Source organism: Pagrus pagrus, assembly GCF_965226575.1.
Source record: "Pagrus pagrus genome assembly, chromosome: 16".
Taxonomy (NCBI): Eukaryota; Metazoa; Chordata; class Actinopteri; order Spariformes; family Sparidae; genus Pagrus; species Pagrus pagrus.
The window spans coordinates 17,163,598-17,187,499 of NC_140200.1; the positions used below are offsets into that span (position 1 = coordinate 17,163,598).

Genomic DNA, 23,902 nt, shown 5'->3' on the forward strand with positions numbered 1-23,902 from the left:
ATGAGGAGTTTTAATAGTGGTGCTTCACACCTGACACTGTGCGTCCTCGCTGAGTGGTTGTATTGGATGTTGTGTTTTGACTCGGCACTCCTTATACATGGTCTCCCCTCGGTGCCTCTCTCATACTACACAAGTTACATCTGGGTGGTTTTCTCTCTTTGTTCATCTGTTTTCTTCATCAAACAGCAAACTGCTCTGTTAACCGTCTTTACCCGTCTGATGAATGTGTGGCTCCGCTGCCGTTTGTGCTTATTTAATAACACAACCTCAGTGCCTTTGTAGTTACAAGAGCCCTCAGCCGGCTGATGTTTTGGAAGCAAAGTGGCGTCACATGCTCGTCCTGCTTAAGCTCTCGAACCGATCAACAGTTTACACAAAGCTATTGACTGCTTTCCAGAGAAACGCTGGTTTGGCATTTCAGACATTTGAGGTGTGAAGGCCACTCGCTCTGCAACTGGTTCGCTCACACACAGCCTGGAGTTGTCTTGGTATTTGAAATGAATAAGAGGATAAGTGTTGTTTTGAGGTGAACTAAAACAGACTGTTCTGGTTACCAGCAGTCCTACAGGGAGTTGACTGCAGCAGTTATATGTCAAATTCTCCGTCTGTGTCTTTCTCAGGGGATTCCTTCACTCAATTCCGGTTTTCAGAGGAGAAGAACTGGGAGATGGACTCATTTGCAGCCAGTCAGGTAAATCTATATCCTACCCACCCAATCCGCAGCACTCTGCTTTGTTTCTCTGTCTTTCATGGATTTAACCCCCTCTGTGAAGTATGGATCCCTCAAGCTGATATTACGTCTTTAAAGTATCCAGGAGTTGGAAAGCAGAAAAGGCTATTGTAGCATTTGGCTGAGGGATGCACTGATACCGATCTTTTAAATAACAGTTTGGTCGACATCCTGTGCTGATTTTTGTTTTTTTTGTTGGTGTTACTTTTTTGTTTTTTATTTTGTGCCAGGGAAACAAAGACAGGAAACAAAAGAGAAAAGCTGTTTCAAAGTCATTCAGCCCTTCATGCACAAATAAAGCACAAATTGGATCACACAAATTTCTGACATTACCTTTTAAATAACCTTCTTACACATTAAAAGGTCCTTTTTTTTTTTTTAAAGTAACTGCTTCAGAAACCTTTTTGGCCTGCTAACAGAGCCTTACAAAAAAAAACAACAGGTATGTCACGAGCCATTAACTCATGAATGTTTCAGCACAAAACAATAGGTCAATAGAAGTCAATAAGGCGATTATCAGCTGCTAAATTGGTACCCGCAGATAAATCGCTGCATCCCTAATTGTGCCCTTTCACACCTGCCGCATTTTGTCCAGAGACCTTCTGACTTTTCAGTTTGGTCCGGACTAAAGACCTGGACCATGGTCTGACGAAAAGAGGTGGTTTTGGTCTGTTCGTTTCCAGTAGAAAAACATTGTCTGGATGGTTAAAAAATTGAAAAAGGAAAAACAACAGTGATGCATGACTTACATCAGGCTGATTAATTACCGGCCAAATATCGAGAAATTTATATTCTTGGCTATTTATGGCATCTGAGAAATTATAGCCGATAAATAAAGACAAAAATATAAAACCAAGCATGGCATCTGCACACTCCAATACAGTAGGTGGCAGTATGCACCTTTACAGTTGAATCAACACAGAAAAGAAGGAGGAGAAGAGGAACAAGCACATTTACAGAATGTTCTGTAAAGGGTTCAGAGAGGAGGGAAAAAAGACAGCGAGTTTTACACAACAAATCTTTTTGAAGATGTGGAAGATTAAATCGCCCATCTTTGGTCTTACCTTCAGGTGTGCATAAACTACAGCTACTCAAAATACAAAAATCGATACAGATGAAAATATAATTATCTTTCACCGGTATCAACTGAGAAAAATCTGTATCATGCATTCCTGAAGAACAACACAACAATACAAGCTGCAGAATTTGAACCAGTCTTGAGTAATAGGCTTGAAGATGGTGCTGCTGGTAGCACCCTGAAGAGGCCGTTTGTGTTGCTACACGTGGGCTGTAACTCAGATTATTTATAGCATGCATTGTCTATGTTTATAAGAATTTCACTGTGAAATAGCCTTCTGAAGAAAGGCTTTTAAACTTTTTGCCAGAAGAGTGCCCTGTATCATTCTCTTTTTGAGGTGCTGGTAGTAATGTCACGATAATATAAAAAAAAATTCATCTGTGTATTAATTTTTATCCTTGAACTGCAAAAGCCAAATTGACAACACGCTGATGTCAGACGCACGCCCGTCGACAAACCCATCAAGTGCAAGTAAAGAAAGACGCGGCTAGTGTATGTTATGATGACAGGACGTAGATATGTCATGTATAGTTCTTACCTGCACTCACAGGAACAAAAACCATAAACCTTGGTTTGGACTTCCAGGTGTAAAACGACCCTCTTAGCTCACAACATCGTATAGTCGGTCCGTCAGTGGCACCACCAGTTTAGCAACCATTAAATGAATGTACGTGTTGGATATTGAAGTAGCATTGCTTTTTCATCAAAATACTAATGCAAAGATGATTAATTGCGGATTTCAACACAAATCTCTCTATAACCTTAAATTTGATATCTTGTGAATTAGTCATCATTGATGCTGCCTTTATCGGCACTTATCTGTGTCTGTGTATACAAAGCAGTGCGTCTAACAGTCAGATTACATAACGGTTCCTGAACTCTTTCTACTTCTTGTGTACAGTCAGCGCTACAGTGTTTTGTTTCCCTCCTGTGCAAGAACAAAAGAGTACTGACCTGCACTAGTAGGCTACTTATAATGATTACAAAAGATTTAACATGTTGCGCTCGACAGTTTTTACATCACGGCTCAGTTTTCTCTAAATTGTGAGCACTACTCCATCAGATTGAGAAGCAATGAATCAGAGAGCAGGAACATCAAACTCGTGACTGCTTTTACAATTTATTTTCCTGTTTCCTCTTTAGATGTCTGCAGTGTTCGTCGACCTTCCAGCGCTCGCACAGAGCCTCCAACAAGTGCCTCTCCACCAGAGACTCAACCTGGAGGCCGAGCTGGTTCAGGTGAGCTGCTTGACTACATCTCCTGCACTTTAAACAAAAACTTTCGTCTACCTATTTATGGACTTTGGTTGCAATTTATTCGTGTTTAGAATCTCACAGCAGCCTTTTTTTTTTTCACTAATCCTGTTTCAGGTGTCGACACCAGTAGAGCTGCCCTCTATGACCCACGCACCTAAACAGGAGATGCCCAAAGCGGCCACATTCGCTCCTCCGTCTGCAGCTTTAAAAGCCCCCAGCACCAACCAGAAAGCCCCCGTGGATACAAACTCAGTGTTGGTCACAGACTCACATGTTTCCTCGAGCTCTGCAGAGTCTCCACCAGTGGTGGCTGCTGCTGCTACTGCTGCTGCTGCTGCTGCTGAAGCTGAAGCTGAAGATGAAGATGAAGATGAAGAGCTGGACCAGCTGCTCAGTTTACAGAAACCAGTCCTGGGTGTTTCAGGAAACCAGTCTGTCAGTGTCGCAGACGAGGAGAGTGCAGTTCCAGAGACAGGTGAGTGTGTTCAGCGTGCTTTATCCAAGCTCTCTGTTTTTCTTCCCAACTTAAAGGAGTAGTGCAACATTTTTGGGAAGTACGCTTATTCAGGTTGTGGCAGAAAGTTAGATTGGGGGATTGATACCACTCTCATATCTGTAGATTAAACATGAGACTAGAGCTAACAGTTGTTTAGCTTAGCTTAAAGATTGTAAACAAGGGGGAAGAGCTAGCCTGGCTCTGTCCAAAGGGCCTACCAGCTACAGGTTGTTTTAAGCCTGGCCAACAAACAGCCCAGAACCCCTGTAAAATGGTGTATTGTCATTTGATTTAATGTTTTTTTTGTAATGACAGGTAACATGTTTATCATTAGTGAGCTTTAGATGTTCTGGAGAGCGTATTTTGTTACAGAGCGGGGGTACAGTAGCTGTTTCCCATTTTCCAGTAAACTAAGCTAACCAGCTGTTGGCTGTAGCTTAAAGAGGAGTTCCAGTATGTTTAAACCTGGGTCCAGTAGATTACCTCAGCTGGCAGCCAAGACATGGTCACCGTTTCCCCCAAAGGACTACGCCGCAAAGTTACATCCACTAACAGTGTTTTTGCCACTGAGAGGCTGCGGTTGTGATTCAGAGTGTCTGGAGTTTACTGCCAGCAATAATTTATTAGTCTTGGCTGAATATTAAATGACAGTGACAAGCTAGATGAAGAAACAACTGTGACAGCTCACCTCGCAATCCATTTCATAACAAGACTTCTCTCTGAACAAGACTTGTGTTTCTGGTTACAAAAACAATCTTATTATTTAACAAAGAGGTCGATCTCCATAGGATTTGTTTCCCTGATGTTTGTCAGACACTTGGAACAACCACCTCAGCCTGTCAGTGGCACAAATAAGCACTTTTAGTTGACATAATTTTGAAAGTCGCAGTTGCCCCAAAGGATTGCATTGCAGCCAGCTGATCTACTGGGCCGATTCCAAAGTATGAATCATTTATACTCCAAAACATGTAAAGATACAGCTCAGGTTTAAAAATACTTGGGTTCCCCTTCAATGTTTACTGTACAGACATGAGTAATATCAATTTTCCTGTCTGTCCCTGCCAGAAATCAAATAAGCACATTCCCCAAAATGTCAAACTTTTGCTGAAAATGCACTAAAATCATCAGAAATTAATTAATCTCACATGAGCAAATTTAGAGAAAATTGACTTCAGCTTTAAAGATTTTAAGCACCAAATATCGAGTAAGTTCAAAACATTGTGTTCTTTTAATCTGCAGCATGTGAGGAAGTGAAGGAGGTGATAGAGGAGAAGATGGAAGATGTCACACCATCCAAGTGTGCTTCCGTCAAGAAGGAAGTGACGGAGGAGGATCTGGAGGACTGGCTGGACAGCATGATCTCCTGATGATCAACCATTTAAGAGAAAGACTGAGGAGTTGTGTAAGAGAAACTGGACTTTAGTTTCAAATTCTGTGCTTCAGCTTCCGTCCTTTAAAAAGCATGTCAAAACTTGGCAGAACTTTAAACATTCAGCCTGAGAGCTGATCGCAAAGTTTACAGTGGACAGACATTTCTAAAGGCCTTTCTGCTTTGTAGAAAGTGGCGGTCAAGTTATTTGTTTTTCTGGTTCTTGGGGCTGAACGACACACAATACGTTTAGAGGTGTACAGACGGGACAGCACGTCTTGAACATTCGTTACATGTCATGATGTTCCCTCTGTACTTAATCTTTCACAGAAATAATCCTCTGTTCCTTGTGAGACTGTGAAAGTTACACACCGCAGGAGTGTCGCCATCGGAGAAATCAGAGCTGCCGAACACGTTTGGTTTATTGCGTCAATTACTTTATTCATTTCCTCCCCCTCATCAAAAGAAATGCAGTTTACCAAAGCTACTACATACATACAGATGGCCATACAATAGCAGTTAACCATTCTGTCGTCAATAAATCCTTGAAACAAGATGTGTTTTTTTTTTTTTCCATTTTGTTGTGGGGCTCTTCTACTGTGGAAAGAAGTGCAGGCGGGCAGGACACCACAGCTTCGAAACAAAACCAAACTAAGCAACATTTACACAAGGATCATCTAGATTTTATACAACAAATGTTTTCTCTTTTTTTTTTAAATGTATTTTAAAGCCACAAAACTAGCTCGAGCTAAATCTGCTTGTAACTAATCCAGAACTAGAACGCACTGCTTGTGTCAGGAGGAACAAAAATGATTAATTTTTTTTGCATAGTTTCTCATAAGGCACGTCGGCACTTGATAAACACCTAAAGTGAGTCGTCTCCGGTCCTGGAAGAACCATCTCCTGTAACTCCTCATTTCATTTGACAGATTTGAAAGGCAGATCAGGTCTCACTCATGTCATGTGATGTTGAACTGGATCAATAGCAGCAGCACACATCCATTCAGTTGGTTTGGTAGTAAGTGACACTAACATCCTGGCGTTAATCTAGAAATTGTGCATATTCAGACATTCAGTTGTCATGCTGTAACCCTTCACGTGTATCAAATGTCTACACACAACAAATTGTGCAACAGGTTGGGGTTAAGCAAGTGAAAAGGCAATGTGAATCAGAATCAAAAGAAGAATTTGCATAAAAGAGGCGTCGTGGCAAGTGACTATTTTTCGGGAACGAGGAAGAGGACTTGGATGCACAAACCCGAAATGTCCAATCGTCAGTCGTTCGTCTTAAAATCATTTTCTTGAAATCGTGTTTTGTAATTAAATTCAGAATGATTTTTTTGTTTGTTTGTTTTTTTTTCTCTTCACATTTTTTCGACACCATGGCAGCAGAGAGAAAGTCCAGCGAGTGTCCAGGTTCTGGTAACAGGGTGAAGTCAAGTTCAGAGTCTTTTTCAGATAGAAGGAAAGTAGATAGGGGTGTTGGGGGCCGCGGGCGAGGCTGCCCTCTCTAACCCAACTGGTCCTCGTATTGCTTACGGAAGCAGTCTCCAGTAGGGAAGAAGTCCCAGCATCTCTCCTGGTACATCTTCCACACGTAGGACTCCTGGAGGGGGAAGAAAACAAATCTGATGATGTAAAGCGGTTTACAAAGATTAAAGGGGCACTCCGTCCATTTTAGATCAGTTTACTTGGTTGTCAGTATTTCTAAGCATGCTTAAAAATGGTATCATGTCCTCGAGGGGTAATTTGATACTGATTACGTGTAACCATGGAGACCAATTAATGATATACATTTGCAATTACAATAAAAATCTTTGTATCAAAATGTTGAGTAACCAGTGATGGAACTATATTTTGCTCTACTACAATTTTGAGGTACTTTCCATGAGCATTTCCATTTTCTGCTACTTTATACATCCACTCCACTACAATTTTTTGATAGTTTAAGTTACTAGATACTTTGCAGATTCAGATTATTCATTGTTGATGGGCTATCACTTGTGACGTGTAGATCAGATCAGAAAGGATGTTGCATCAGAGCCAAAGTAGCACATTTTTAAATTAATGTATTTTATCAGAAACAAGATACACTGATACAGATAACCTGGTGCCTACATAACCCAGAATGCAACTCAACCGTTAACAGGTCAGTAAGTGATAAGGGTGTGTTATGCTAGTAGCGGCTAACGTAGCCTCAAGCTGCTAATGTTAAACCGAGATGAGGAGCTGGCTGCAGAGGTTTGGAGACGCCTCCAGATTTCTTTTCATTTTCAAACTTAAAGTCTTCGGACCTAACAAATGCTGACTCAGGTGACATCACTTGAGGTAACGTATCAGGATGTCCCTCTGGAGCCACAGAAGTCTCACATGTGTGAAACTGCTGCAGTTCCTTTAAGCATGTTGACCAGGAGACAGCCAGTCTAGTGAAGTAGTGAAACATATCAAACTGAGTAACAGGAAATTATTTCATTCATTTTATTATTTTTATTTCATGCGTAAGCATTGATACTACTCTTAAGAAGTACACTCCATCTATCGTTTGGATTAAGACCTCAGGTTTACGATCTCTGCAAGATGCTCAAATGTGGTTATTTTTGCAGCCTGAACGACCTGCATCAACCTTCTTAGGCTAAATTTGTGACATAAGCAAAGAGCATGCACATCAAATATCTCTCAGGTGCACGACAATAACAAGCTAATACCAAAAAAGTCAAAGTGAGCCCACGCATTGCTTGTTCCTCCTGCTTAGCTGCACTTATGCAACATAACAAGTGGGTTGAAATGTTGCACAAGTAAAACCTACTGAAGTTTCTCTAACCTTCCTCTGCTGTCTTGAGATTGATCAGACAAGATAAACAGCATCCAAGAAGAAAATGTTAAGGAGATGTGAACTGAGGGGAAAATATCAGGAGTCTTGACACATACCTGACCCGTGTGTTCAGTCTCGTCCTTGTTGATCAGGTACATCAGGAAAAACCTGCACACAGGAGGGGGTAACGGTGTCATCAGTGATCATGAGAAATACTTCAAACTTCATTTTCTGTTTGTTGCAGCACTCACAGGTAGTTAGCTAGGTTGTGCTCTTGTAAGGTGTGGGTCTCAAACCCGTGAGGCGTCCGGTCAAAGTAGTCGTTCCCAATGCCACAGATGAAGCATTTGGTCTGAAAGAAGAATAAGAGGGGATGTTTACACTCATTCTTGTTGTATGTGTGTCGCTGTAGTTTGGTTCATTTCGCCCAAACCAAGAGAAATAAAATACATTGTTTACGCTGACTTTTTATCAGCATAAAGTCTCGGACTGACAGGTAACTCTGACTAGAAAGTTTCAGCGATTGGAGGAAATCAAATTCTGCTGATTGACAGCTAATTATGCTGCACTTAACTGACACTAATGTGTTGATTTATCGTCTGTGGTGTCGCAAATCGCTCACAATGAGACAACTAATTAGGCGTGTGATTAGTCGGGACTGTAACTTGTTTTTTTTACTCGTCTTTCACTGTAATATTACAGGAGAAGAGGGGGTTCAATGTTGGTTCAGAAATCTCCTTGATCCGAGTCCATTTTTACTTGCCCCTGTACAAGTTGTTTGATTTATTAGTGGTTATTAAATAAAAGCAAAGACTAAAGTTGATTGTCACATTTATATTTGTGCAATGACACAAATGTCACATTTATTTTTTATCTAAAGGAGACATTTTATGCTCATTTTCAGGTTCATAATTTTACTTTGGGTTATTCCTAGAATACGTTTAAATGCTTTAATGCTCAAAAAACACATCGCTTTTCTCATACTGTCCAGTGCTGCAGCTCTGGATTCCCCCCTCTGTCTGAAACACTCTGTTTTAGCTCCTCTCACTTTAAAGCCCCGCCTCCAGAATAATCAGTCTGCTCTGACTGGCCAGCTAACACATGCCTGAGCCAGCACCACTAACAACAACAACAACAACAACAGAGCAGCTGTTGCTAAATCAATTCTTATGTGCCAAAAGACATAACTTATGCAAATGTATTACTTGGTGACATAGTGTGATGTCACAAAGTCACGGAATTAAAGGCGGGACTACTGACGAGGCGTTTCAGGAGCAGTGTTTTCTGTGGGAGAGACGAGCTCCTGTTGGTGCAACTGTGACCTTTTTAATTTTCAAGATCTTTTACATGCACAGGAACCTTTATAACACTGAAGGAAAGAAAAAGAAAACATTCTTGCATATTACATTTTTAACTACAGTTTTGAGGATCAATGAAAGGTTTGCTTGTGCTCCAGCTCATGAAAGGTCTTTACCGACTGTCATTTTCTCCTGAGCGACAACTCGACTATTAGCAGGACTTAATCGTACTTTAACTTTTTAAATTCATTTGATAAAAATCGGATATTTGCTGGAGTCGGGCGGTCTTGAACGAGCAGTTTAATCTGAACCAGAGTTAAACTGAGCCCAACACTAGCCCAAATGAACCGCAATAACCAGGCAAACACATGAGAGTTGGACTGTGAGCAGCAGCAGCAGCAGCAGCCTCAGTATTTTCCTGTTTGTTTATGACTCAAGGAAAAGAACATTGTGGCTGAAAAAATAAACAGTTTCGGCACGAAGTCTCACCTCCATGTCCTCCTTCACCTGCTCCTGCTGGTCTCTCAGCTCACCAAAGGCATCAATGATCAAACCTGAAGGAGTGTGGTCGCAATAATCAGTGTGACTTATCTTATTACACATCTATCAGGAGGATATGAATACACAACAAGGCCGGGGCATGTGGGTAGAAAAATGGAGAATCATTTTCAGTTGAACACAGACAGTAATATGAAGAAGTAAAGATAGTGTACCCTGGATGATGGCCAGCAGGATGACAATGACAAAGAAGAAGAAGGTGATGTCAAACAGGATGCGGTAGAGCTCATATGGGTCTCCAGCTGGGTCCTCCAACTCGTCTCCAATACCACCTCCAGCTCTCACACCCACGTACATGTGGAACAAATAGCACTGCCAAGAGAAGAACGGGTGAAGAACTTAGACCTTCAGAGTCATTTCACACATTTTTTAAGCTGAAATGAGCACTAAAGGCAGCTGAATCTTATTCTGCAGTGGCTAGGGATGGAAAATGAAAACCGAAATATCTTTTTTTCATGCTACATTTCAGGTGAAGTTAAGTGCACTTTGTGGCATTGTCTATTGCAAGAAGACAAAAAGAAGCAAAAGATAATAAAATAAAAAGTTAGGAAGACTTAATATACTTTGAAAACTGCTATACAATAAATAGCTTGAAAAGGATTCATTTTGACAAAGCTCACAAATGAAAAATACTTTGCGCTGCCCTGTAGTCACCTCCTGCATTCATTCACGCGCTGATGAAGGCCATTAAGCTCATAAAATAAAAGCCTTGGTTATCTTTTTCATGTGCGAGCGTTTTCCCTCGCCGAGCTTTACAGCCTTTTTCTACTTGCAAAACAAAGCCATTTTCAATTTCCACAAATTGTTCATAAATTCACAGATGTCAAAGGTGGCGAGACGTACTGTCATCATGTCGTCACACTTCATGTCGGGCTCGTCTTCATCCTCGCTCTTGTTGTAGAACTTCCTGAAGAAGTTGAAGGCTACCACGGTGTAGAGGTACACGACCACGGCCAGCAGACCCACAGTCAGAACAAGCTGGAAGGAGAGACGGTTCATTAAAATATAGTGCATGCACGAAAACATTTAATTTGACCTTTATTTATTCACCAGTAACAATCTGAGCTGAGGGTCGAGGGCGGCAGCAACCTCCGAAGAAGAAACTTTTCTTGTTTAAATGTAAATTTTGAGGAAAACACTTGTGGAACATGTTGATGTCAGTGAATGTTTTTAAATGGGGAAAGTGGAGCACAAAAGAACTGCAACATTTTTCGAAGCCTCTACAGCTCAACCGAGGATTTCATGGTGGGGTTTACAGCATGTAAAGACTTCGAAATTCAAAAAATCCTATCCACCGCCATTACAGAACTTCGTCATGCCCTACAGATGACGTGCAATTTACATGTTTGTTATTCTGCATTTTAAAAAATATACTCACTGCCTGTTGCATTTAGGCCTACTGTCAGTTCATTTAAAACTACCTTTGAATGGCAGCTAAAGTGTCCATCAGGCTACTTTTATCAATTTCAACCATTTATTAACTGCTAGCTTTTTCACAATTTATCTATCATGTTTTGCAAACTATTACAACAGTTTACCTCTAACTTTTAATTAACCATTTCAGTTGTTTTTCCATGACTTTTAGGGCTGAGAATAATGGATACATGCGGATTAACAGTAGTAGTTTATTCAAAGCAGCGTGCTAAAAGTAATGCTAATGGATCAACAGTTATAAATACCTACCCTGTAGTTAACCATTTCAATTGTTTATTCATTACTTACTGGGATAAAGTTGAAATAGTTAGCTAGCTATTTTAGCTTTTTATCCATTAGTTTTAGCTCTTCCAATTGTTTATCCGTTATTTTCAAGAACTATTTAAATTTCAACCATTTGTTAATAACTTTCAGGTAATTATTTCAACCACTTTTCCATTACAGTTCAAGCTGTTTATTAATTTATTTTGCATTGCTGGAAAAGATTGCTAAAACTGTTAGCTAACAGTTCCCTGCTCATATGCAAACTAGTTCTCATTAACTCTGAGCAATTGTACAATCAGTCCAAGTAAACCCTGGCAGCTCTCTAACCATGGTGCAAAATTTACATTTTTGTCCAAAAGAAAAAAAAGCTAATGAATGCTCAGATTTTACCAGCAACTCATTAGATTAACATGGGTGTTGTTGGCTGGTGAGTGAAGCAAAGCTACCAGCCACTTGGCTGGTGAGTCTTTTGCCTTCATTAAATTTATGACAACACTTCAGCAGCAACAGTATGAAGGAAATGAAAATCTATCTCATCTTTAATTTATCTGATAAACTTTGAAAGAAGTTAACTAAAATAACTTCCCTTCACAGTTTCTCTCAACAACCCTCTGCAGTACAGTGTGAATGACCCTACAAGTCAGGAGAAGTGAAATGTGCCTCGTGTTGAGCTGCAGAACATCCTCAAGGACAAATCAACAAATCCTGTCGCCTTTGTCTTTTTATTTCTAGTTAATTCCATTAATTTACTACTCGTGTTTATTTCTAGATATCCTGTGACCTCGAGGACTGTGAATCCTCGTAAACAAAGCGTTTCTATTTCAAAGCTCCATCCTTTTGTCCAGAGGATAATTTCTTAATTTAATTATGTTGCTGTTCAGTATGAATCATGATGCTATTCATCTCCACCTATTATCTATGACAGACCGCATGTAGATGCAGATTAGATTAACAAGTATGTCGATGTAAAACAAGGTCCTAAAATAAAAGTTTATCTCGACAGCAGCACGATATTCCTAAAAATCGTTCTGAACTTGTGACAATTCAAAACCCCATAAACATTTGTCTTAATTTTAAGCCTCACTAGTTCAAATTAGATGCTCAGTAAAAGAGAAGCTTTTTCTGCCACACAGTGTCGAGCATGGAGTAATTACTGCCGGTCTTCTTGTCTGTACTCTGTCTCCCTCTGCTGGCTGAACCACTCACCTGCTTGCCGTTGTGAGTGACAGAAGACAGGATGGTGCGGAGGGTCTTGAAGCCCATGGCGATGTCCAGCAGATGGGCAGCAAAGAAGAAGTTGTTGAAGTGGCCAAAAATGGACATGACGGTGTACCAGATCAGATACAGGAAGTACTGCAGCAACAGATCAAAATGGGTTTTGATGAAAACGTTGAAATCCTCCACACATTTTTGTATCCTTGAGCATGTAACAACAGTTTTAACACACATTTTATGCACACACTTTAATTGACTAACTTACATATATTATAATTGTTTTATCTATGAATTTGTCTTCTTCATACGTATACGTATGAAGAAGACAAATTCATAGATAAAACAATCATAATATATGCAATTGTTTTATCTATGAATTTGTCTTCTTCATACGTATGAAGAAGACAAATTCATAGATAAAACAATCATAATATATGTAAGTTAGTCAATTAAAGTGTATATATATATATATATTTAAAATAAGAGCCTTTCTGTGCATGTCACTACAAATTTCACTACCAAAATACGTTGAATCCTTAAAAAAAACAAAAAAACAATCACATCCAACTTGTTTTCTGGGTTTAACTTCTATCAGACCTGTGTTTAACTACACTTGTCCTTGGTAACCAGTCAAGGTAAATGTTGCACTCCAGACTGATGCGATTAAAGCCAATTCAGAATAATCTCATCAAACAAAACCCTGAGTTCAAGTCACAGAAGTGTGAATCCAAAGTGCTTTTAGTGCACTTCATCAACATTAACTAGACTTACATTGTCAGTCAAAACAACGCCCAGTTTCCAGATGTGGTACTTAGTATCAATGGAGCTCAGCCTGTCAATGAGAACACAAAATATTAAGTCAGAGTAGTGGAGTTGCCGATAGCTGACTTGCATACATAAAAAACAATGACAATTTCAACAACCCCTTCAGACAAAGTCACCTATTTTCAGATTTTAGTGGTTGCAAATATTTGTCACAACCAATTAGTCAACGATTACTTGGGTTAGTGCTAAAATCTATGGCTTTGAACAAAAACACCCCAAAGTCTAAAAACCCAGACTGTATGTGTGTAAAACATGTTCTCCTATGCAGACACACAATGTAATAATATTAATAACAATAATAATAAATCATTGTTTGAGTCTGTATTGAGGATTATCCAGCCTTTACGGAGAAGTTAAAAAGGAAAACAGGGGTTGGGTCCTCACCAGGAGAGCAGGGAAGCTTCCTTCTCTACAGTCTCCACTGTGGGGTCAAAGTCCAGGGCGCTCTTATCCAGGCCTAAGAGCTCAGCGATGCGTTCAGCTCCGTACATGTCTCCGTATTTGTTGATCACCTACACATTACAGAGGAGGTTAGCCTGGTCAATTACACTTACACCACACAAGTACATCATTTAGACGGACTGACGAGTACAGATACAGACTCACCTTCCGCTTGATGAACTTGTCCCAGTAGTTGCTGGGGAAAGACCTGTGAAGGAAAGTAGAATTTAGACTCCGATCAGCTGTGGTAATACAAATAGTTTGATTAAATACATAATTTACATTTAATCTGTGTCAAAGTTTGCATACTGTATAGTTTCTAGTCCAGTTTCATGTAATGAATAATAATCTTAAATACTGATTCGTTAAGCTTCTATTTTTAAATAAATCCACCAAGTTTTTTGCTCGTTTGAAATGAGAATATTCAGGTGAAAACTTATCATTTAAGCCCCACAAGCTTTAATCAAACAACTGCTTATCCTATAAAATGTTGGAAAATATGGATAATATGGAGGTGTGAGCCAATCCTCAGACTCACGGGGTGTTGATGACGAGTCGATCCCACTGGCCCTTGATGTCCTCGTCGGACGGCTGTTCAGTGATGTAGAGACCATCAAATTCAAGCTCCCGGGCGATCTCCTTCTCCCTCTTGAACACCACCAAAGGAACCTAGAGGTCAAATTTTAAGATGCGTAACTAAAACTGTGACCTACACCGTGGGATCGTCTGCAAAGAAAAGATTCACAGCTAACTGAAGACGCATGTATCGTGACTGTACCTACCTTCAGACAGTAGTACCCAAACAAACAGAGCAGCGAGATGACAGTGTGGAACACAGACAAGAAGCGCAGAGCTGGTGCCATGTAGCCGGTGCTCTCCTGCAGGACAAACTCGTCCATATCGAAGAGTGTGTTCTCATCATCATCCTCCTCCTCGCCACCCCAGCCGTTTTCATCATCATCATCTTCTTCACCTTCACCAGTGACCTACAGAGCACAGAGTTTATATACCACACGTACAGTACATTAATTTCCACGCCAGAGTTATTACAGTTGTTCCTAGTTTCGGGTTTACCTGTTGAAATGCATCATCACCTCGAACAGAAATAGCACAAGTACTGTGTTTGAAGATTGTTCAAAACATCTGGGATAATTTAAATACACACCTCAACCAGATATAGACGAAATTTCTAGTCGTTTTAAGACATTTTAGTGTGGAAATGGTGCTTATAACTTTAAAAAGAAGGACTAACTTTTGGCTTTTGTAACTCAAAGTGCTTTTCCAGGCCTGAGTCGAGCCTATTTTTATATGGGTTTTCAATTTGAGTGGACAAAACACCACATCCGCAGGGTAAAAAGAAAGTCAAATATTGGAAAAGAAAGTTTGTAGGCTTGGCGAGGGTGAAAACTTGATATGTCCATAAAAACAAATTGCGCAGGGTGCAATGAAATCAAACTCAACCTCCCGTTCCTCTGAAGAGACTAAAATTGAAGACTGGAAAATTTGTGTGATCAACTCTTTATCTCAGTGCATCGAACTCTTAATGTTTAAATAATAATTGCAGAAAGAAAGGCACATTTATTTGTTTTCTTTTAAACTTCTGTGGAGTTTCTGTTAAAATGTGAGCTGCACTGGGACAGAAGTTTGACTTGAGTTACCTTGTAGAAGAGCAGAATGAAGTTGATAGCGAAACAGACAAACAGAGCCAGGAAACGCATGTTGTAGAAGTTACGGGCCAGGTAGTTCTGGAAAGAAAATGTTTGATTAACAGCAAAATCACCTGCTGACTGCTTTCTAACTGCATCTCCAGAACAAGGAACTGAACAATACTGAAGAGTTTTAATATGTGGTGTTGGTGCTCACCAGCATCTTGGTCACGTAAACATCCAGCAGAGCGAAGACACTGGACATGAAGGCCGGCGCCGCCTCTTTAGGCTGACTCGATCTGGTTTTGGGCTTCTCCTCCACCACCGGCTCCTTCGCCTCCTCCTCCTTGGGCTTATCCTCCTTCTCCTGGTTCTCTGTGCTGTATGCAAAACAGTTCATTTTATTTTGTACGATGGCATCGAATTTTCCTCTCTCACTTAATTTTACTCACTCTGCTTTCTCCGGTTCGCTCTCGGGGGTCACGACAGGTTTGGCAGCAGCTTTCTGCGAGAGGAGTAATACATTTTCATGAGCCGAGATGGAATGTAAGCGATAATGAAAGGAGATAGCTGCAGGGTTTCAAATTGTTAGTCAGACAGAGGAAGTTATTGAATTTTAACTGCGCACCTTCTTCTGATCAGCAGTAGAGGTCTCTCCTGATAACTCGGAAACATCGCCCAGGCCTGGCTCCACATGTTTCCCTCCTTCCCTCTTCGGGTTTGTCAGCAACTCCAACATCACGTCGACCTCTGCTATATCGCCCGTCGGTGGCATGGCTGTGTCTAAGCTTCCCGATGACTCTACAGTCTCTACCTTCTCTCCTTCAACTACATCTCCGTGGATTCCAAACTGGGTCGGGTCAGGCATGTTTCCGAGGATGTCCGTCACCTTCATGTTCTTGGCTCCTTCGACCAGGCCGCCGCCGAACATGGAGGACCATATGACGTGGAAGAACCCAAATATGAGGCCGTAGATCCCCTTGAAGAAGCCGGTGAAGAGCATCCAGAAGAAGGAGAAGAAGCCTGTGATGATCTCCTTGATGCTCAGCTTCTTGATTTTCTTGAATTGCTTGCGCACGTTCTTAAGTGAAAAGATTTGCCGGACGCTGGCGATCTGCTTCTTCACCGAGTGGCACGCGGTGGTGAAGGCCGAGGCAGACTCCAGGGCTCCCTCTTCCTCTCCAGACAGCTCGTCCAGGATACTGTGTACATCCTCCTCTTCCTCCTCCTCAGGCTGTTCGACCACGTCCGGCTCGGAGATCTGCGAGGCCAGCTGCATCTCAAAGATGGTGTCCTCGCAGAAGTTCACAAACATCTCCATCTTCTCGCTCTCCGCGCCCTCGTTGACCACGTCGAAGATGAACTGACGCTTGGACTCTTTGACCTGCGGCTTCTCCCACTGCTCGCGGCTCGACTCGCTGATCTCAAAGTACACCCTCTCGATTCTCTTCGCGCTGCCCATTATCTCAATACGACCCAGGTAGGGCTCGAAGTAGCTGAGCACGCTCTCCGCCAGGTCCAAGAAGCTGGCGAGCCTGGAGTCGTGCGGCATGTGTTCAGACAGGTTGGTGAGCAGCACGGCCACGTTGAAGCCGATGTCTTTGGCCGGCTCGTGGAACCGCTCCACAAACTCCGTGTAATTGAACATGTCGTTCTCGTCGGCCTCCGCACACGAGAGCAGGAACTCGATCTCAGACTGGGTGTACTGCTTCTGGCTCTCCATCGACTTCTGGAACTCCTTCTTCGAGATCATGCCTTTAAACTCGGGATCGTACTCCTTGAAGTTGTCGGAGGTCGTCAGGTCCTTCAGTTTGAGGAACATGTCGAAGAACTTCAGGATCATCTCCACATTGTTAGACGACTCCATCAGGGTGTCGACCATCTGCTTTCCAATTGTTCCGTTCACCACATTACCTGAGGACGGAGCACGTGCATTTCATTAATTATACACAAACATGTACCGGAACTGTATCAACATGTTTGTGTTACAAATATTCTGAGATCTCTCTTCAGCTTCAGGCTCTTACCCTCTAGCAGAGACAGCATCATGACAACCATGTCCTTCTGCAAGTCCATCAGCTCCTTCAACAGCTCGATCTGACTGGCGTCCTACAAAAAGATTTGTCTTTTTGTTAAAGCTTTGCCCTGGGGGAGTTTTCCAAAAGCGAGAACACAGAGTTGTTCAGACTCAGATGTGTTGATAATGCCTTAACTACAAGATCAATATTAAATAGAGGCTCAATAAAAGTTCTTAAAACACAGCGGCTCCCAACATGAGGTTTAGGACACATCAATACAAAGATATATTTATATATTACTAATACCTTATTTCCTCAGGCCTAAACTATTTTACTGCTTATGGCTCGCTTACTTTTTCACTTACTTCAGGACATTCACGTACTTCAGGAATGAAAACTGCTTTATATTTTTAAAAGAAGAAGCTTTAGAAGTAGAATATGTACAAGAACATGATTTATCGTACCTGAGACAGCTTCATCTGCATGTTGGCAAATACATGCAAGAAGCCAACAACTGCATCCCACAGTCTGCTGTGAGCTAAACTCTGCTGGTTCCCGATACACGGGCCCTGAAGGAAAGAGAGATGAGTGGAAAACGTCAATATACGATGAAAGTAAACCGAGTCTTTACACTGTTGACTGAAGGATCTTCTTCTTACCTGAATATACTCAGTCAGTGAGTTGAATATCTGCTTGGCAACAGACAAAGCTTTGGAGAAGTTGAGTTTTCCAGTCTCATCGATGACATCTTTGCCAGAGTAGTACCAGTAGAAGTCGCTGATGGATTCCTAAAGAACAGGATCGCATTAGCTGACACTGAAGATGGTAGAGTGCGTTTACAGTCGGTGGCTATATACAGTATTGGTGCTACACACACCTGAAGTCGGAGCAGATAGTCCACAGTGCTGATGATGATGTTGACTGTGGTTGTGTTTCCAGTTTGGGTTCTCAGGAAGTTCTGGAAATCTGACAGAAGGAAATATTTCCTCGTTATGGATCGCTGATCCTTCATGGAGCAGCAGATAACAAACAACTTGTACAAGCAGAACGCCGCCTCACCTCCATTGTGGCCCTCGCACAGGAGTTGCAAAAACCGGAACAGATCTTTAGTAAACTCATCATTCTGCAGCACCTTGGAGCCTTTGAAGAAAACACACGTCGGTGACTACAACTGTGACTTTTCACGAAATAATTTAAATCTTTACTTACGCAAAATAAGGAGGTTGAATAATATGTGAAACTCCCCTCCGAAGCAATTAATGAGGCAAGCATGTTCAAAACATTTTTGAAGTCCAGGGCCTTTAGATTGCAGGTTCAAAACTGAATCCAAAGAGCTTTTTGGGGGTAAAAATGCTCTTATAGTAAGTAAAACGCTAGGACATTTCCATAAGCTGGAGGAAGCCTGATAACTTTCACATGCAGGCCGACGTTGGGCCTGATGAAGGGCGTCATTTCAGAAAAAAAAAAGCAGTGGACAGACGTGGTTACATTATTCATTTTATGGTCCAGTCAACAGAGCTAAAAAAATAAATAAAAAATGAGCAAAAATACATTTCTGATCGCAGATAAAACCATGTGAAAGTTAGACATCTGTATGGAAACCAGCTTTGTGAAATAGGCCCCAAGTCCAAAGCAAGACAAAGCTTTGCTTAGGCTGTGGAAGAGTCCACGAACCTTCAGTCAAACCCTTCAGAGGTGGCACTGATAGCCTTACAACGGCAGACTGGAGCATCAGTAGTAGGATTTGCATTAGTACATGTTAACATGGAGGGAATGGGAACAAATAACACACAAAAAAAGGACAGGCAATGGATTCTGAAGATCCACTCTCTGTGTACACTAACAGTCTGCATGCACAGTGTGTCCCTACAAACATCTTAGGGAGGGAGAGGTTGGGTACCAAATAAAGCAGGGAGTATGGACCACAGATATGAAGGAGAGACATTCAAGGTGGAAGCATAGCCATATCAGGATGATCTAAATTTGCTATTTACCCCGCTGAGTGTGGACTGCCATCGATGGGTTTTTTAAATGAGAGGAAGGAGACAAACAATACACGAAGACATAAGCAAAAAGAGAGGACATTGAGTTACAGTACGAAGAAGATATGAATATATCGGCTACGAGTGAAAAACAAAGTCATGCAGTTAAAAAGAATAGTTTTAGACGAGGGGGGGGGGGAAATCATAGGCCTGGGTTGTGTCTATGTTACATCTAACGGGATGAATTCAGTCATGGCGAAAAATTCAGACCAGTAACGGAGACACGAGTAGTAACAGTGAATTGTTAAACACAGAACTCGGTGGAAATGTTTAGCGGAGGACTGAATGATGAAAAGACGGACATAGTTTGATGTGAGAAGCGTCAAGTGAAGAGTGTCTGTGTTGACTGCTGGAGGGGGGCGGCGGGATTTAATGCTGGACCATGTCCTCTAAGACGATATCTGGGACTGCTAGCAGACCGCTGCTCTGACACAGATGCTAGGATACGTTCCTACCTACCTCAACGGATGAACTAAAAGTGACTTCATACTTATACTGAACTAACAAAGACATTAAAGACACCACAGTGACGACTTCAGTGACTACAAGACTGTAGCGCAAGCAGCAGACTACTCGTATTAATCAAAATTCACATCGATAGCAATGCAATTTTGATTACTTCCTCTACAATGGCCAGACAGCAACTACTGATTAGGAACTACCATTTTATGGACAGCTTTGAAGGGACATTAAGGTTATAAAGTAAGTTGTCATGGTTCAGCATTAGCCTTGTGAAGGGAAGAGGATCTTTTGTTGGTGCTTCAACAGCAGTGATCTACTGAACTATAAGGCAAAAGTGTGTTTCTTGCAAGACTAAGGAAGAAAAAACAGGTAGAAAATCAAATATCCCCTCTAATAAGACTTGTTTTCACTTACTTGAACCTTCTTCTGTCACCATGCCGAGTCCTTCTGCTTTGTTCTGCCTTTCAAATGCATTCAAGTCCAGGACACTAAGGAAAGAAACTCAAAAGTTAAATGCAAGCACTTTTAGTCTGCGCAGAAGTTCCTGTTTGCGGTATAGATGATACATCAGTACCTGCAGGACTGCATCAGTCCTGAGAGACTCTTGAAAAAGCCTGCATCTCTTTTCTCTTTCAGGTAATCAAGCATTTTCTGAGATAAGAGAAGAGAAAGGCATCAAGCTTCCTACTGTGGCCTCTGAACAGAGAAATAGGAGTGATGCAGTAAAGAGGACAAACAGTGAACATAGTTGGATATTTGAGCAGCGTAATCTGACCTGCTGAACTTGCACATTGCCTCCATTTAGGATGGAGATTCCTAATTTGAGGGTGCAGGTCACCATGGGGCCCAGACGACCTGGTGAAAAAGAAATAATAGAAGATAAAAGGAGGACAGAAGCAGGTCTGGCTGGTAATTGAGGTGACTGCGAGTTAAAAGCCTGAGTGTTTGGGGTTTTGAACTACAACCTAAGTTTTTGGGGTTCTGACTTGAAAAGATTAAAAACCACTGCTGTAAAAAGTTAGCTTTTGGTGTCATGAGACCATTTTACTGCAAAATAAAGGTCAGAAATATTCAATGTTTCCTCTTAAATGCCTTTAGACCTCATCTGAGGTGAAGAATCCAAAGTGAACCCGAGCAAAATTAAACGTGAGGTTGTTGAAGGCCGAGTTCTTCACCACATCTTATCAGCAGGAGGGAGCTCTGATATATTACGGCCATAAAAAAATAATTAAATGTCTGTTTTTATGTAGCAGTGGCCCGCAAAGAACCCAACTATTACTCCGTCTGCGCTTGTAAACCAGCAGAAAGCTTACAGAATATATTAGCAGCATATACATGTCATTCCCTTCTTCCTTCCTGCCCCACCGCTAATACTTCACGGACAAAAGGGAAATAAGTCTTGTGACTTTATTGCGATATCCTGATGAATGTAAGTACCGTGCACACATTCCTGTACTGTATTTACAAGATCTATCAATTTCCAGCGTAACGTGCGAGTGAGAGCGATCAGCTCGACGTTACCTTTACTGGCGCTGATCATCTGCAGCACCATCTCAGCGGCCCCACGGGCGTGCAGCCTCGCCTGCTGATACAGAATCTTCTGCTTTTCCATCTCTTTTTCCTGAAGAGCAACACACACAGCCACAGACACACACACACGCACACAGTCATCACACGCATACATTTCCGTACATTTTCAATAGTTTTGTGAAGAGGATCTCTGCCTCTGAGTGAGCGCACCTCAAAAGTCTTTTCTTTCCCTTCCTCCTCTTCTTCTTCCTCCTCATCATCCTCCGCGCAGCTCTGAAGACACAAATTTCAACATTCAGAGCTCATTTCTCACGTTGTTCGCACGAGTTTTTATGTACGGAAAATGACTTGAAGGTCAATCTACCTTTGCCATCATGTCTGCATATGCAATATACAAAGGATCTTCTTCCAAGTGACTGAAAGGGAGTGAAGTCACAGTGTGTCGTTATGTGAGCAGGTCAACAAAAATATATTTTATACGTGCCAGATGCAACAAGTTTTAATCTAAATACAAAGTCCTCATTAAATAAATCTACATGAGACAATATTACTGGACAGTAAATCACTGTGAGGTCAGATACCTGAAACAATTCATTAATAAGGAAAGGACTTCTTGACATCAGGAGAAAAGTGCATTGTTTAAACGTTTAAACTCTGAGCTTTACAGGTCAGACAAAGTCAAATGTAAAAGTCCGGCCCCTGGCAACTCTTAAAGATACAGATTAAGACTCTCGTCGCTGCAGTGGAAACAGTTCCTCCAGAGGCTCCTCGTCCCTGTGGAAACTCAAAACACAGACTCACTCTCACGTTCAGCGATTCAACCCTCTCACCTTCTCTCCGTCAGAGCGTTGTGACTGAAGTGAAGAATAAGTTGGTGGAGAGGGTCTGGCTGGATCTCAGCCTCCTCCTCTTCCTCCTCCTCCACAATTTTCATCGGGGTTTTCTGCAGGAGTCCACAGGTGTGAACAGTTAGCTCTGCCCCGGTCTCACCTCGTCATTCATCACCCCTCTCATGAAAACATCACCCCAGCACGGCTTCCACTGATCAACAACGGCGACGACAGTGCCCATTCACACACTTGTTGAAAAACACACTGATGTGAGTCAGTAACATTCAACTAGCGCCGGCATGCAGATGGCGTCTTTGTCATGTCCCGGTGATCCGTGGGAAGGACAGGACGAGGAAAGTTAAGAGCGGACGATGGACAGCGTTGGAACCAGTTTTCAAATACATGCATGTTACAGCAAACAGATGCAAGCAGTAAGCCATTTGGTGATGTGACTTTGAACGTGAAGAATGACGCTGACTGTACAGGAACCTGACAAAGAGGGACTGTCACAACTACACAGATCTCCAAGAGTCCAAACTAATCTGACAGATTTATAGAATTAAACTGGCGATAAAAATGATCTTCCCCAACAAGAACAGCGGGTAATCTTATGTCGCTGTACTTTAATCTTCTTTTAACAGTTTCAGTGTCTTGATGAATTTGCTGCACATCTGCATACAGAGATCTAACATGAAATGTGATCTTCACATGACTACGCGAGCATGCCACTGACGCCACGTCACAGAACGCACTGTAACGTCACCTTCACACTCACACTACAGACTTACAGAGTACAGCGAAAAGACAACTGATGGGTTGGATCCAGATCTGACAGCCAAACAGCTAGTGACTCCTAGTGAAAGGCCCTCCTTACCACTGCTGTCAGAAAGGCATAGCCTGCTTTTCTAGAGCTGTGAGCGCCGGAGCTGGCCCTGTGTCTCCTGAGTTGGTCATGCAGCCTCTGACCCCTGACGGATCTCTGTTTGAAGGGTTTTGCACGCCTACAGCGGGGGCCCTTGGGTGCTTTGGGCGAGGTCCCCACCCGAGCGCGCTCCCAAGGCTCGACAGGCGCGGAGCTAAAGAAGCATTCGGCAGACAGGACTGGCAGAGGGGTGCCAACGCAGGGCACGTGGGGCAAGGGCAAGGCGAGCCCAGTACTTACTGCCAGATCCTGAACTAGCTTCTCCTCAAAGGAGTACTCCTCTGCCTCTATCCAAAGTCTCTGATAGGCCGGGATGAAGAAGTTGATAGCGCGATGCCTGGGGAGGGGGGAGGTGAGGGGAGGTGGGGAGGAATGGAAGGGAGTGGGGAGGGAGGTACAGTGGCATTAGGGCGGGTTCTGGTGAGTTTTTGGAGGAGACAGGAAGGAGAGATGTCGGGGGGAGGAAGGGGTTACAGGAAGTGCATTTCAGGCAGGGTGGTGATTGGTCAATGTGGGACCCACTGGCTCTTCTGACTGGTCACGTTTGGTCTCTAAAATAACTGCAGTCACTTCCACAGGTTTGTAAAATTCATTAGAGGAGCATGCACACTTTAGGGGAGGTATGCAGTTTTCCAACACATCCATGGACCCACCACAACAACCTGTTTTCTTGGA

The 23,902-nt window shown here is 42.1% G+C and overlaps 2 protein-coding genes across 2 annotated transcripts in view; one reads left to right on the forward strand and one right to left on the reverse strand.

The window, feature by feature from the left end:
• aven (apoptosis, caspase activation inhibitor) overlaps positions 1 to 5,486 on the forward strand; it is a 40,881-nt gene extending 35,395 nt beyond the window's left edge. The window contains exons 3-6 of the mRNA XM_084377373.1: positions 621 to 691; positions 2,952 to 3,047; positions 3,180 to 3,540; positions 4,801 to 5,486. Of these exons, the coding sequence (XP_084233499.1) occupies positions 621 to 691; positions 2,952 to 3,047; positions 3,180 to 3,540; positions 4,801 to 4,928 (656 nt within the window). The 3' untranslated portion in view covers positions 4,929 to 5,486. The remainder of the gene's footprint in view (positions 1 to 620; positions 692 to 2,951; positions 3,048 to 3,179; positions 3,541 to 4,800) is intronic.
• The window catches only part of ryr3 (ryanodine receptor 3), a gene marked incomplete at its 5' end in the record, with an annotated part of 125,295 nt that continues 106,738 nt past the window's right edge, over positions 5,346 to 23,902 (reverse strand). Inside the window, 30 exon segments of the mRNA XM_084377371.1 lie at positions 5,346 to 6,536; positions 7,859 to 7,910; positions 7,994 to 8,094; positions 9,530 to 9,594; positions 9,754 to 9,910; positions 10,442 to 10,576; positions 12,503 to 12,649; positions 13,283 to 13,343; positions 13,721 to 13,848; positions 13,943 to 13,985; positions 14,316 to 14,446; positions 14,560 to 14,763; positions 15,436 to 15,522; positions 15,641 to 15,803; positions 15,876 to 15,928; positions 16,052 to 17,337; positions 17,451 to 17,532; positions 17,906 to 18,010; positions 18,101 to 18,229; positions 18,319 to 18,407; positions 18,501 to 18,581; positions 19,436 to 19,450; positions 20,360 to 20,433; positions 20,520 to 20,596; positions 20,721 to 20,800; positions 21,467 to 21,566; positions 21,686 to 21,748; positions 21,840 to 21,891; positions 22,306 to 22,418; positions 23,468 to 23,564. Of these exon segments, the coding sequence (XP_084233497.1) occupies positions 6,441 to 6,536; positions 7,859 to 7,910; positions 7,994 to 8,094; positions 9,530 to 9,594; positions 9,754 to 9,910; positions 10,442 to 10,576; positions 12,503 to 12,649; positions 13,283 to 13,343; positions 13,721 to 13,848; positions 13,943 to 13,985; positions 14,316 to 14,446; positions 14,560 to 14,763; positions 15,436 to 15,522; positions 15,641 to 15,803; positions 15,876 to 15,928; positions 16,052 to 17,337; positions 17,451 to 17,532; positions 17,906 to 18,010; positions 18,101 to 18,229; positions 18,319 to 18,407; positions 18,501 to 18,581; positions 19,436 to 19,450; positions 20,360 to 20,433; positions 20,520 to 20,596; positions 20,721 to 20,800; positions 21,467 to 21,566; positions 21,686 to 21,748; positions 21,840 to 21,891; positions 22,306 to 22,418; positions 23,468 to 23,564 (4,066 nt within the window). The 3' untranslated portion in view covers positions 5,346 to 6,440.